Here is a 17,345-nt window from a genome sequence, read left to right on the forward strand (position 1 = left end):
GCGGTGTTCTTATCAAAATTCTTCCAAAGGTCTACCCCGTGGCCCAACCCAAAATCAAACATGGATAATTGTGCTGGCTACCAAACCCCACGGCTATTTTGCCACGGTGGCGAGATGTTAAATACCTCTCCTGGTATACAGGAGGTCGTGGGTTCGATCCCGACCCTGACGCCTGCTGTATATTTGGAGTGATCGTATGGATTTCTCTCCGTGTCCTCCGGGTTTTCCCTCCACTTTTAGAATTACCGTGCGTTTAAAGTATTTAGCTGCAATACATTTCCATGCGATAAGCCACTTCGTTAAGCTCTCATTTGTGGCCAGGTCGCTTCTGAAAAAGAGCGATGTATCTTAGTGGGCCTTACCTAGTTAAATACAAATTAGTTTAGTTTAAATAGTTTAGGTGATGTCTGCGTATTTACATCATAGGCTCATCACGGATACTTGGACGTTCTTGTTGATTACGCACAAAGTGCTTGCCACGAATCAACCAAAATTCCTTGCTGCTCTCGTCAAGGAGCCTAAACCATCACGGGAATTTCATTCATCCTCACAGCAGCAGCAGCGGCGGCGGCGGCGGCTTCTGACTGCTGCCCATCGAACAAAGACGGTTGTCACCGCATCGCGCGCTTTCAGATGCGCTTCTGTGGCCGTCTGGAACGTTCTTCCTTACGATATTCGGAAGCCACCGGAGCTGTGCACTTTTAAGTAATATAGATTGGCAAACTAACTTCTTTATAAACTGCTTTTTGTGTTTAGTTTGTTGCCTTTCACCCGCACCTACGATGAGCATGGTTGGCTACGATTGGTGCGAAAAAAGTTCAACATACATACAACAAAGACAACGATCCCCCGTGTAGCCTTTACAGACTATTGGGGCAAGTGCTGTTAGCGAGCGCCTATGAAGGCCGTCACGGCACACGAGGGGGTAGGTGGCCAGCACCACGCCCGACCGCCTTTGTCTCCCAAGTGGCGATATTTTACACACCTCACCAGGTACTCACTTGAGGCTGAGTCGATCTAGGGGAGGCCCAGGAACGGTTCAGATAATCGTCACTATTGGTGGCCGTGAGCGGGAATCGAACTCGGGTGGCCGGGGTTCGTAGCGTAGCGGCCTCACCGTTGCACTCCATGCATGTACAGTTTGTTGAACGTCTTTCGCGGCCGCACGTAAACGCATCGGCCTGAGAGGCACGCAGCCGGGTTCGTGTAGTTCGTCTTTAATCCGCGCCGTGCGCTGACCGCGACGTTTGCTGCGAGTGCCTCTCAACGCCAATCACCGACACCACCGCGTCCCCGCTCACCCACCATCCACATCATCATCATCATCTTCACTCAGTGTCTCTCCCCATTGCTCACCACCGTCTCCCCGTCTATCCATAAGCGCTCACCTCTCTGACCTAATCCACTCACCACAATCACCTTGTGTCCATTTCCCAAGAGCCCACCGTCACTCACCACCACCATCACTCACATCCACCACCATCCTGACCACCATCGCCACCACCACCATTACTCACCATCACTATCACTCACCACCATCGTCAGTCTACCACCCTGCCTTTGCCACCATTGTAATTAACATCCCCTCAACGATCTCATCGATCACATCTCATCATCACCACCACCTTCGCCTGATCATGCTCACCTTTACCTTATCATCATCATCACCTCCAATACCATATCCCTAACCCCATCACTCCCATCACCATGTCCCTAACCCCATTACCCTGTTGCTAAACCCATCAATCACCCTGTCCCTAAACCCATCATCTTGTCCCTAACCTCATCACTCCCATCACCCTATCCCTAACCCCATCATTCTGTCTCTAACCCCATCACCATCATCACCCTGTCCCTAACCCCATCACTCCCATCACCCTGTCCCTAACCCCATCACCATCATCACCCTGTCGCTGACCCCATCACCTCCCCCATCCTGCAGAGCTGCGCGAGGCGTTCCGCGAGTTTGACCGCGACGGCGACGGTTTCATGACGTGCCGCGACCTCGGCCTGTGCATGCGGACCATGGGCTTCATGCCCACCGAGATGGAGCTGCTGGAGCTCTCGCAGAGCATCAACATGACTCGTGAGCGCATCGCACCGCGCTGCACCGCGCTGCACTGCACCGCACTGCATCGCACCGCGCTGCAACCGGATCTCGCCGCATTGCACGGCTCCGCATCGCAGTGCACCGCAGTGCCCTGTAAGTCTGAATCCAAACACAAATCAACTGTATTGCTGCCAGAGACAGACTCTGCGGCAGTGAGCATTGGTGGCCATGCCATGCTGATGAGTCCTAGTGATGACGAAGCTCGTTCCACCACGGTTTGCGTATTTCTGCAGCACTGCTGCTGCCACTGTCACTGGCAGTCGGTGGTGTTGCATTTTGCTTAAATCCAATTCGTTTGAGGGTGAGTTGAAGACATGAAGGATCACAATGCAGTTCTTCAGGAACTGCCGATGTTTTTTTTATTTTGCAAGTTTGACAAATGGCTGTGTGGCATTCGATACTCCAATGGATACCACGGGACCGAGACGAGACTCTGCAATGCCTCAGATTTCCATCGACGACACTGAGACCGTGACAGCAACAACAACAACAACAAAACAGAAGAATCGCCGACTAAACCCACACGTGTGATTTGGGGGGAAGGCAGCTCGTGTGATAATGGCGATGGTGGTGGCTGGGTCCCCTACAGGCCAAAATAAGCTAACACTATTTTTTGTTTCACCAGGTAAGCCCCACTGAGCTATTTAGATTTCAGAAGCGACCTGGCCACAAATGATAGCTCAACGCAGTGGCTCATCGCGTGGAAATGTATAGCAGTAGCCAAATGCTCTAAACGCATCTTTATTCTAAATGTGGAGGGAAAAACCGGAGGACCTGGAGAAAAATCCACACGATCACGGGGGGGAGAGAGAGACACGCAGACTGCAAATACCATCAGGCGTCAGGGTCGGGATCCAACCCAACGACCTCCTGCATGCCAGGCGAGGTATTTAACATCTCCTAGCCACCGTGATGATGATGAGAGAGAGACACGCAAACTCCAAATATACAGCAAACGTCTGGGTCGGGATCGAACCCACGACCTACTGTAGACAGGAAAGGTAGTTAACATCTCCTAGCCACCGTGATGATGATGAGAGAGAAACACGCAACATCCAAATATACAGCAGGCGTCAGGGTCGGGATCGAACCCAACGACCTCCTGTAGACCAGGCGAGGTAGTTAACATCTCCTAGCCACCGTGGCACCCAATGCAGCCCAGTGAGTCAAGGGCGAGGCGGAGTGCGCGTCTGCTGGGGCACGAGGAGTCGTTGGGGTTCTCTCATTCATCGTTACAGCGATCTTACCAAGTAGGAGGAGGATGTGCTGGTGGGGATAACGCCATGACAATGATGCTACTGTTATTAGAGCCGATTGTGTAAGTGTGTTATTACGTTGTTGAGCCAGCTGGACCAGGATTGGGAAAAACGTAGTCCTCCACTTTTTTGCCGAGGCAACTGGAGAGCACAGCCAAAGAGTTACTAGACGCGCATTAAAACTGCCTGCACTCTATCATTCATCTCACGCGATAATACCACACAGGGTTTGCGTGGGATCACTAACCCCAACACGCCTCCCTCTCACCGTGCACCTCCCACCGTGCCCCTCTCCCCCTGCCCCTCTCTCTGCACCCCTCTCCCCCTGCCCATCTTCTCCTGCTCTTCCCCCCCCCCTTACCCTCTCCCCCTTCCCCTCTCCCCGCGTCCCCGTGGTGGCAGAGGGTGGCCGCGTGGACTTTGAAGACTTTGTGGAGCTGATGGCCCCGAAACTCCTGGCGGAGACGTCGGGGATGGTGGGGATCAAAGAGCTGAGGGACGCCTTCCGTGAGGTCCTCTCTCCACTCACCATCCTCACCCTCAAAGACAACGCTCCCCCGTGTAGCCTTATCAGACTGTTTGGGTCAAATGCTGTCAGCGAGTAGCCCCTATGAGGACCAGAACGGGCACACCAGGTGGTGGGTGTGTCAGCATCACGCCCGGCCGCCTTTGTCTCCCCAGTGCTGATGTTTTTCACACCATACCGGATACCTATGTAGTGGGTTCTACGGAGGCACACACTTGAACTTGGAAGCAACACGTTTATTCCTAGGGGTAACTACATACACGTAACAATGGGTTAACTAGACCACAACAGGGTAACTACATAACCGGGTCAGTCAGCTAACACACTGCCTGACCCACGATGCCAAAGACCGAAGAGACGTAGCATCCAAGTTTCCATTCCAGCAGACAGCCCCGATTGCTCTCGGGACTTCCCTTTTATGCTCCCGAGCGTGGCCTCGCTCTGCCTCCGGGCACGCCCCCTTCTGGATCTCAGCAGAAGGTTCTCGACCCAGCACCACGTGTCCCTCAAGCCACCCTTTGGGCCCCCCTCGCTACCCTGTCCCGGTCACGTGCCCTCTCGGGTTCACCCAGACTGTCATGTGCTCACTTGCCCTCTCTCTGACCGTCACCAGAACCGTGCCCCCTAGGGCCCGCTTCCATGCCAAACCTACGCTGGTTCCAGAGAGAGGCCCAAGACGCACAGTTCCACTCTTGTGACAGCTGGCGCTAAACGCCATAATGACTCCATTTACGTCACTACACCTATTTGAAGCGGAGTCGACCTAGGGGAGGCCCAGAAGCGGTTCAGATAATTGTCACTGGTGTTGCTCATGAGCGATAATCAAACTCGGGTATGTAGCGCAGCGCACTAACCACTGCACTACCGCTCCCTGCACCATTCTTACACACGTGCAGATCTCTGCTGTAAGTTTATATTCTGTAATTGGAAGCTGCTAGTAAATTAACAGCTCCTGCTGTGATCCCAGCCACCGTCAGCAAACGCGCCCACGACAGTGCTGACTGATTGATCTCCACCTGGGAGACTTCGAACTGCAATCAGCTGGGCAGCGGTGGCGGTGGCTACGCCGCACGTGGTTACCTGTAATCCAGCACGCTGGAAGCAGCAGCGAGGGTTGGTGGATCACCGCACAGATGTTGTGAAACTCCTTGTGGATGGGCGTAGAAGAAGTGCCCTACCCTGATTCACCAGGAGGTGGTTCAGCCCAATAAGGACTCCATCTGTCCAATCTCGATGGGATAGAGCGTTGTCCCCTCGCACGCAGGATTTTCTCCGGGTGCTCCAGTTTCCTCCCACGTTTAAGCACTCCTTAATTGGCCCGATAGCACCTTCATGAAGAGACAGTGGTGGAAATGGGCTGGAATGCCCCAAAACGCCATGGTGGGAGTGAAAATTTGAACCCTGTGACTGCATTCCAGAAGGAATCAAGGATTCATATTGTTTATTTTACTCCCAGAGACCCGCTAGGCTCACAGAGAGACTCACAGACACGCACAGAGACTCACAGACATGCACATCGACCCACAGAATCGCACAGAGACCCACAGACATGCACAGGGACCCCAGACACGCACAGAGACACACAGACGACCCCAGAGACTTGCCATCATCGGCGGAAGTCCCTCGGCGTTCGAGGATGACATCCATGAGGTTTTGTGGTGGCTCTTGAGGTGGCTGAGGAGTCCAATTCTGGATCTGCAGATCTTTGGGCATTGGGGGTGCCACGTGGTCATAGCGGGAAGTGGAATCCGCAGTGCCGGGTTGGCTTCCTTTTTCTTTCTGTTTTGGCGGCAATCCACTTTGGCATCGAGACGTTGCGTCTTGAAGTGGGCAGCGGCCTGGTGGATTCAGTAGCGTCACCCTAGGTGGCCGGTAGCCTACTCCTCCCAGTCTTGAAGGCTGATTTTTCCACGTTTCAGTGAGGAATTGACTGTATCCTTCAACTGCTTCATTTGTCCTCGCCTCGTCCGCTGCCCATTGTCGAGCTGGGAGAAAAGGATCTGGTGGGGAAGACGGTTCTCAGGCATGTGGATGCAGTGACCGGTCCATCGGAGTTGCTTTTTTAGAAGTCAGCTTGGAGGAGGACACTCCCATTGGTGCAGCGATCTTCCCACTTGATCCCCTGAATTTTGCGGAGGCAGAGCTGATGGAAGCCCTCGAGCGCAGTGACGTGGCGCCGGTAGGTTGTCCACGTTTCGCTGCAGTAGAGGAGCGTTGGGATGACAACGGCCCAATAAACTAGGAGCTTTGTTGTCCTGCGGAGATCTTTGTTCTTGAAGACGGCGTTGTCGCAGTTTGTAGAAGGCGGCGCTGACGCACTGGACTCTTGTGTTGGATCTCCTTGTCATTGGTGGCGATTTGGGAGAGATGACTACCGAGGTAAGGGGAAAACTCAAGCGCCTCTCCATCGACATAGATAGTCGGCTGGTCAGATGGCGATTGGTGGACGACCTTTGTTTGGGTGATGTTCACGGTTAAGCCAAATCTCCTATATGCAGAGTTAAATACATCGAGGGTGATCTGGACGTGCTGCATGGAGTGAGCTACCACGCAACAATCGTCCGCAAACTGCAGGTCGTGGATGTCCTTTGTGGTCAGCTTCTTCTTTGCCTGGAAACGTTCGAGATTGAAGAGCTTCCTGTCCAGACAGTACCGGATGCTGACTGCAGATGGAAGGTGACCTTGGACGAGGAGGGTGATCATGACCATATAGATAGTGAATAAGGTAGGGGCGATCACGCAACCCTGTCTGACACCCATTCGGATCTGAAAGGCATCCATTTAAAATGCCCCACTCACACGGTGGCGGGTCATACCGTCGTGTAGGAGCCGCAGGATGGGCTCTGGACAGCCAAGACGGTGGAGGATACTTTAAAGGGCTTCCCGGTCGAGAGAGTCAAATACCTTGGTTAGGTCGATGAATGCCAAGAACGGTTCTTGATGCTGCTCCCGACACTTTTCTTGAATTTCGGGCAGCAAAATATATTCAGTGGCCCGGGATGGTCGGAATCTGCACTGTCTCTTTGGTAGGACCTCAGCAACGGGATGTGGGACAGGATCTTTCTTGCGATGAACAAGAGGGGGATCCCTCTGTAGTTTCCACAGCAAGACTCGTCCCCCTTCTTGAAAATTGTTCCTATGGTCGCATCCCCGAGGTCGCCGGGGAGGTCTTCTTCGTACCAGATTCGGATGATCAACTTATGGAGCCTTGAAGTAAGCAGGGTATCTGCCAGCTTGGAAGAGTTCAGCTGGGATGCCATTCTGACCGCAGGCTCCATTGGACTTAATGGTTGGCGGCTTGCTGAGGTGTTGCTCTATTGGGTGTTGCAGTGTGGCTTGGAGGGTTTCATCTGTCACGGTGGATTCTCTGTTCAGGAGCTGTGCGAAATGCTCTTTCCAGTGTGGACGGATGGTGTTGTCATCCTTCAGAAGCTGGGATCCATCATGTGACCTGATGGGATTTTGTCTGGTAGATCGAGGTCCAAAGAAGTTCCGCAGAGACCCACGGACATACTCAGAGACCCACAGACACACTCAGAGACCCACAGACACACTAAAAAAAACCACAGACACACTCAGAGAACCACAGACACACTAAAAGACCAACAGACACACTCAGAGACCCACAGACATACTAAAAGACCCACAGACATACACAGTGACGCACACAGACACACTCAGAGACCCACAGACATACTCAAAGACACACTAAAAGACCCACAGACACACTAAAAGACCCACAGACACACTCAGAGACCCACAGACACACTCAGAGACACACTAAAAGACCCACAGACATGCACAGTGACGCACACAGACGCTCTTATAAACCCACAGACACACACCGATTACCACACACAGAGCAAAGCTCCTCCTCAGGTCTCGTGAGAGTGGGGGGAATCATTTATGAATTCCCCCAGTAATTTCTACCCATTTCCAGCCCTGGGTATAGAGGATCAAAGAGCTTGGGCAATTGTTGGTCGTGCTGGCTGACAGTGTGGCCGCTGCCTCTCTCCGCTCTGCGGTTCCACCTCCTGGCGCCTCCAGGTCGCCCTCCCTCTTCGATAGCGAGTGAACGCCGCGTGGTGGCGCAGCGCTACACCTCGAGATTATATGGAAGGGGACGGACATCCGCTCCTTGTGCGGTGCGGGGGTCGTGGGAGTTGTTTAACTGTTCACCACGCCGGTCAGTGAGGGTCCATCAGCACGTCCGGTCAGCACGGTTGGCTATGTAGAGTGCGAAAGAAGTTCAACGTACACGTAGGCTTTCGCAACCAATATCATCCATAATAGAGTTTTTTTTGGGGTTAGGTCACGTAAATATAAATGTGTCGTTTAACCCGTCATCACCCGACACAGCCAATTAGTAAGGGTTGTCACGTAGACAGAACACGCCAATTCATCACTAGTACAGCACACCGGTGTGTTGGAGAGAACATTCATTGCAAATGTTGTGGATATTTCGATTTAAAGCTTTCGTGACTGCAGGGATTCATCTTCTTGGTTCTTTCGGTAAAGTCACGTAGAATGGAAATAATTAAAGAAAAAAAAGAAAACATTAAAAAAATTCTCACGACGTTTCGGCCACAACGCAAGCAGCCGTCCTCAGGTGGAAAACAGGTCTCTGTCTTCTCGACAGACCTGTTCTCCACCTGAGGACGGCTGCTTGCGTTGTGGCCGAAACGTCGTGAGAATTTTTTTTATTATGTTTTCTTTTTTTTCTTTAATTATTTCCATTCTACGTGACTTTACCGAAAGAACCAAGAAGATGAATCCCTGCAGTCACGAAAGCTTTAAATTGAAATATCCACAACATTTGCAATGGATGTTCTCTCCAACACACCAGTGTGCTGTACCAGTAACGAATTGGCATGTTCTGTTTACGTGACAAACCTTACTAATTGGCTGTGGAGGGTGGTGGCGAGTTTAACGACATTTATATTTACCCGATCTAACGCAAAAAAAACTGCTATTATGACCGTACAGTCTGTTTTCCTATAACGTGGTAGTTGTGTTCCTGAAGAACGCTGCATTATGAAAAATAGCGTTATAATAATATATAATGTAGGGTAAAGCACAGTCCGCGATAATGTGTGAGATGCATACACAGGCCGAACAAACACGGAGGCACGTGGGTAGCATCTAGAAGCATCCAGCAGCATCCCGCCTTGGGTGATGCTACGCCGAGGCAGCCGTACAACCACTTATAGTAGTTCTATTCACTCGATTGCATTATATCCAATTCGCATCCACGTTTTAAAAAAAATTGTTCCCTAATACATTCCTCACATGATATCAAATTGGCGTTATGAAAGCATGGGTTATAGCAGAGCAGACTGTACATACGTACAGCATAGAGGCAGGAACATAAAAGTACGGTACGATGGCTTTCGCTGAAGTTCCCACCACCGCCCACCTTTCCTGCCTTTGCCGCGTGTGCGGTGCGTCCGCAGTTTGACACGAACGGGGACGGCAGGATCAGCTCAGCGGAACTGCGTGAGGCCGTGGCGCAGCTGATGGGGGAGCAGGTGTCGGCCCGGGAGATCGATGAGATCGTGCGCGACGTGGACACCAACGGAGACGGACACGTCGACTTCGAGGGTAGAGGCGGCGAGCGGACATCACCCACTACCAATACCACACACTGCCAGCATCACCACTACCAATACCACACACTGCCACCATCACCACTACCAATACCACACACTGCCACCATCACCACTACCAATACCACACACTGCCACCATCACCACTACCAATACCACACACTGCCACCATCACCACTACCAATACCACACACTGCCACCATCACCACTACCACTGCCACACACTGCCACCGTCACCACTACCACTGCCACACACTGCCACCATCACCACTACCAATACCACACACTGCCACCATCACCCACTACCACTACCACACACTGCCACCATCACCACTACCAATACCACACACTGCCACCATCACCACTACCACTACCACACACTGCCACCATCACCACTACCAATACCACACACTGCCACCATCACCACTACCACACACTGCCACCATCACCACTACCAATACCACACACTGCCACCATCACCACTACCAATACCACACACTGCCACCATCACCACTACCAATACCACACACTGCCACCATCACCACTACCACTACCACACACTGCCACCATCACCACTACCAATACCACACACTGCCACCATCACCCACTACCACTACCACACACTGCCACCATCACCACTACCAATACCACACACTGCCACCATCACCACTACCAATACCACACACTGCCACCATCACCACTACCAATACCACACACTGCCACCGTCACCCACTACCATCACCACACACTGCCACCATCACCACTACCAATACCACACACCGCCACCATCACCACTACCAATACCACACACTGCCACCATCACCACTACCAATACCACACACTGCCACCATCACCACTACCACTACCACACACTGCCACCATCACCACTACCAATACCACACACTGCCACCATCACACTACCAATACCACACACTGCCACCATCACACTACCACTACCACACACTGCCACCATCACCACTACCAATACCACACACTGCCACCATCACCACTACCAATACCACACACATGCCACCATCACCACTACCAATACCACAACACTGCCACCATCACCACTACCAATACCACACACTGCCACCATCACCACTACCATACCAACACTGCCACCATCACCCACTACCCACTACCAATAACACACACTGCCACCATCACCCACTACCAATACCACACACTGCCACCATCACCACTACCAATACCACACACTGCCACCATCACCACTACCAATACCACACACTGCCACCATCACCACTACCACTGCCACACACTGCCACCGTCACCACTACCACTGCCACACACTGCCACCATCACCACTACCATACCACACACTGCCACCATCACCCACTACCACTACCACACACTGCCACCATCACCACTACCAATACCACACACTGCCACCATCACCACTACCACTACCACACACTGCCACCATCACCACTACCAATACCACACACTGCCACCATCACCACTACCACACACTGCCACCATCACCACTACCAATACCACACACTGCCACCATCACCACTACCAATACCACACACTGCCACCATCACCACTACCAATACCACACACTGCCACCATCACCACTACCACTACCACACACTGCCACCATCACCACTACCAATACCACACACTGCCACCATCACCCACTACCACTACCACACACTGCCACCATCACCACTACCAATACCACACACTGCCACCATCACCACTACCAATACCACACACTGCCACCATCACCACTACCAATACCACACACTGCCACCGTCACCCACTACCATCACCACACACTGCCACCATCACCACTACCAATACCACACACCGCCACCATCACCACTACCAATACCACACACTGCCACCATCACCACTACCAATACCACACACTGCCACCATCACCACTACCACTACCACACACTGCCACCATCACCACTACCAATACCACACACTGCCACCATCACCACTACCAATACCACACACTGCCACCATCACCACTACCACTACCACACACTGCCACCATCACCACTACCAATACCACACACTGCCACCATCACCACTACCAATACCACACACTGCCACCATCACCACTACCAATACCACACACTGCCACCATCACCACTACCAATACCACACACTGCCACCATCACCACTACCAATACCACACACTGCCACCATCACCCACTACCAATAACACACACTGCCACCATCACCCACTACCAATACCACACACTGCCACCATCACCACTACCAATACCACACACTGCCACCATCACCACTACCAATACCACACACTGCCACCATCACCACTACCAATACCACACACTGCCACCATCAACCACTACCAATACCACACACTGCCACCATCACCCACTACCAATACCACACACTGCCACCATCACCCACTACCAATACCACACACTACCACCATCACCACTACCAATACCACACAACTGCCACCATCACCCACTAACCAATACCCACACACTGCCACCATCACCACTACCAATACCACACACTGCTACCATCACCACTACCAATACCACACACTGCCACCATCACCCACTACCAATACCACACACTGCCACCATCACCACTACCAATACACACCACTGCCACCATCACCCACTACCAATACCACACACTGCCACCATCACCACTACCAATACCACACACTGCCACCATCACCCACTACCAATACCACACACTGTCACCATCACCACTACCAATACCACACACTGCCACATCACCCACTACCAATACCACACACTGCCACCATCACCACTACCAATACCACACACTGCCACCATCACCACTACCACTACCACACACTGCCACCATCACCACTACCAATACCACACACTGCCACCATCACCACTACCAATACCACACACTGCCACCATCACCACTACCAATACCACACACTGCCACCATCACCCACTACCAATACCACACACTGCCACCATCACCCACTACCAATACCACACACTGCCACCCTCACCACTACCAATAGCACACACTGCCACCATCACCCACTACCAATACCACACACTGCTACCATCACCACTACCAATACCACACACTGCTACCATCACCCACTACCAATACCACACACTGCCAACATCACCACTACCAATACCACACACTGCCACCATCACCCACTACCAATACCACACACTGCCAACATCACCACTACCACTACCACACACTGCTACCATCACCACTACCAATACCACACACTGCCACCATCACCACTACCAATACCACACACTGCCACCATCACCACTACCAATACCACACACTGCCAACATCACCACTACCAATACCACACACTGCCACCATCACCACTACCAATACCACACACTGCTACCATCACCACTACCAATACCACACACTGCCACCATCACCACTACCAATACCACACACTGCCACCATCACCACTACCAATACCACACAATGCTACCATCACCACTACCAATACCACACACTGCCACCATCACCACTACCAATACCACACACTGCTACCATCACCACTACCAATACCACACACTGCTACCATCACCACTACCAATACCACACACTGCCACCATCACCACTACCAATACCACACACTGCCACCATCACCACTACCAATACCACACACTGCTACCATCACCACTACCAATACCACACACTGCCACCATCACCACTACCAATACCACACACTGCCAACATCACCACTACCAATACCACACACTGCCACCATCACCACTACCAATACCACACACTGCTACCATCACCACTACCAATACCACACACTGCCACCATCACCACTACCAATACCACACACTGCCACCATCACCACTACCAATACCACACACTGCTACCATCACCACTACCAATACCACACACTGCTACCATCACCACTACCAATACCACACACTGCCACCATCACCCCTACCAATACCACACACTGCTACCATCACCACTACCAATACCACACACTGCCACCGTCACCACTACCAATACGACACACTGCCACCATCACCACTACCAATACCACACACTGCCACCATCACCACTACCAATACCACACACTGCCACCATCACCCACTACCAATACCACACACTGCCACCGTCACCACTACCAATACCACACACTGCCACCATCACCACTACCAATACCACACACTGCCACCATCACCACTACCAATACCACACACTGCCACCATCACCCACTACCAATACCACACACTACCACCGTCACCACTACCAATACCACACACTGCCACCATCACCACTACCAATACCACACACTGCCACCATCACCACTACCAATACCACACACTGCCACCATCACCACTACCAATACCACACACTGCCACCATCCCACTACCACTACCACACACTGCCACCGTCACCACTACCAATACCACACACTGCCACCATCACCACTACCAATACCACACACTGCCACCATCACCACTACCAATACCACACACTGCCATCACACCACTACCAATACCACACACTGCCACCATCACCACTACCAATACCACACACTGCCACCATCACCACTACCAATACCACACACTGCCACCATCACCCACTACCAATACCACACACTGCCACCATCACCACTACCAATACCACACACTGCCACCGTCACCACTACCAATACCACACACTGCCACCATCACCACTACCAATACCACACACTGCCACCATCACCCACTACCAATACCACACACTGCCACCATCACCACTACCAATACCACACACTGCCACCATCACCACTACCAATACCACACACTGCCACCATCACCCACTACCAATACCACACACTGCCACCGTCACTCCACTACCAATACCACACACTGCCAGCGTCATCCACTACCAATACCACACACTGCCACCATCACCCACTACCAATACCACACACTGCCACCATCACCCACTACCAATACCACACACTGCCACTATCACCACTACCACTACCACACACTGCCACCATCACCACTACCAATACCACACACTGCCACCATCACCCACTACCAATACCACACACTGCCAACATCACCACTACCACTACCACACACTGCCACCATCACCCACTACCACTACCACACACTGCCACCATCACCCACTACCACTACCACACACTGCCACCATCACCACTACCATACCACACACTGCCACCATCACCACTACCATACCACACACTGCCACCATCACCACTACCAATACCACACACTGCCACCATCACCACTACCATACCACACACTGCCACCATCACCACTACCATACCACACACTGCCACCATCACCACTACCAATACCACACACTGCCACCATCACCACTACCAATACCACACACTGCCACCATCACCACTACCATACCACACACTGCCACCATCACCACTACCAATACCACACACTGCCACCATCACCACTACCAATACCACACACTGCCACCATCACCACCAATACCACACTGCCACCATCACCACTACCAATACCACACACTGCCACCATCACCACTACCACTACCACACACTGCCACCGTCACCACTACCAATACCACACACTGCCACCATCACCACTACCAATACCACACACTGCCACCATCACCACTACCAATACCACACACTGCCACCATCACCCACTACCAATACCACACTACCACCGTCCACCACTACCAATACCACACACTGCCACCATCACCACTACCAATACCACACACTGCCACCATCACCCACTACCAATACCACACACCTGCCACCATCACCACTACCAATACCACACACTACCACCGTCACCACTACCAATACCACACACTGCCACCATCACCACTACCAATACCACACACTGCCACCATCACCCACTACCAATACCACACACTGCCACCATCACCACTACCAATACCACACACTGCCACCATCACCACTACCAATACCACACACTGCCACCATCACCCACTACCAATACCACACACTGCCACCGTCACTCACTACCAATACCACACACTGCCAGCGTCATCCACTACCAATACCACACACTGCCACCATCACCCACTACCAATACCACACACTGCCACCATCACCCACTACCAATACCACACACTGCCACTATCACCACTACCAATACCACACACTGCCACCATCACCACTACCAATACCACACACTGCCACCATCACCCACTACCAATACCACACACTGCCAACATCACCACTACCACTACCACACACTGCCACCATCACCCACTACCACTACCACACACTGCCACCATCACCACTACCACTACCACACACTGCCACCATCACCACTACCACTACCACACACTTGCCACCATCACCCACTACCACTACCACACACTGCCACCATCACCACTACCACTACCACACACTGCCACCATCACCACTACCAATACCACACACTGCCACCATCACCACTACCACTACCACAACACTGCCACCATCACCACTACCACTACCACACACTGCCACCATCACCACTACCAATACCACACACTGCCACCATCACCCACTACCAATACCACACACTGCCACCATCACCCACTACCACTACCACACACTGCCACCGTCACCACTACCAATACCACACACTGTCACCATCACCACTACCAATACCACACACTGCCACCATCACCCACTACCAATACCACACACTGCCACCATCACCACTACCAATACCACACACTGCCACCATCACCCACTACCACTACCACACACTACCACCGTCACCACTACCAATACCACACACTGCCACCATCACCACTACCAATACCACACACTGCCACCATCACCACTACCAATACCACACACTGCCACCATCACCCACTACCAATACCACACACTACCACCGTCACCACTACCAATACCACACACTGCCACCATCACCACTACCAATACCACACACTGCCACCATCACCCACTACCAATACCACACACTGCCACCATCACCACTACCAATACCACACACTACCACCGTCACCACTACCAATACCACACACTGCCACCATCACCACTACCAATACCACACACTGCCACCATCACCCACTACCAATACCACACACTGCCACCATCACCACTACCAATACCACACACTGCCACCATCACCACTACCAATACCACACACTGCCACCATCACCCACTACCAATACCACACACTGCCACCGTCACCCACTACCAATACCACACACTTGCCACCGTCACCCACTACCAATACCACACACTGCCAGCGTCATCCACTACCAATACCACACACTGCCACCATCACCACTACCAATACCACACACTGCACCATCACCCACTACCAATACCACACACTGCCACCATCACCACTACCAATACCACACACTGCCACCATCACCCACTACCAATACCACACACTGCCACCATCACCCACTACCAATACCACACACTGCCAACATCACCACTACCACTACCACACACTGCACCATCACCCACTACCAATACCACACACTGCCACCATCACCCACTACCACTACCACACACTGCCACCATCACCACTACCACTACCACACACTGCCACCATCACCCACTACCACTACCACACACTGCCACCATCACCACTACCACTACCACACACTGCCACCATCACCACTACCAATACCACACACTGCCACCATCACCACTACCACTACCACACACTGCCACCATCACCACTACCACTACCACACACTGCCACCATCACCACTACCAATACCACACACTGCCACCATCACCCACTACCAATACCACACACTGCCACCATCACCCACTACCACTACCACACACTGCCACCGTCACCACTACCAATACCACACACTGTCACCAT

General features: G+C 52.3%; 1 protein-coding gene across 1 annotated transcript in view; it reads left to right on the forward strand.

Moving 5' to 3' along the window:
* LOC133348805 (calcium-binding protein 1-like) overlaps nucleotides 1-17,345 on the forward strand; it is a 31,010-nt gene that overhangs the window by 9,265 nt on the left and 4,400 nt on the right. The window contains exons 4-6 of the mRNA XM_061561818.1: nucleotides 1,943-2,086; nucleotides 3,769-3,878; nucleotides 9,346-9,493. Coding sequence (XP_061417802.1) covers nucleotides 1,943-2,086; nucleotides 3,769-3,878; nucleotides 9,346-9,493 — 402 coding nt within the window. The remainder of the gene's footprint in view (nucleotides 1-1,942; nucleotides 2,087-3,768; nucleotides 3,879-9,345; nucleotides 9,494-17,345) is intronic.

The sequence above is a fragment of the Lethenteron reissneri genome, chromosome 28, assembly GCF_015708825.2.
Source record: "Lethenteron reissneri isolate LAM-NWPU_2019-01 chromosome 28, ASM1570882v1, whole genome shotgun sequence".
NCBI classification, from domain to species: domain Eukaryota; kingdom Metazoa; phylum Chordata; class Hyperoartia; order Petromyzontiformes; family Petromyzontidae; genus Lethenteron; species Lethenteron reissneri.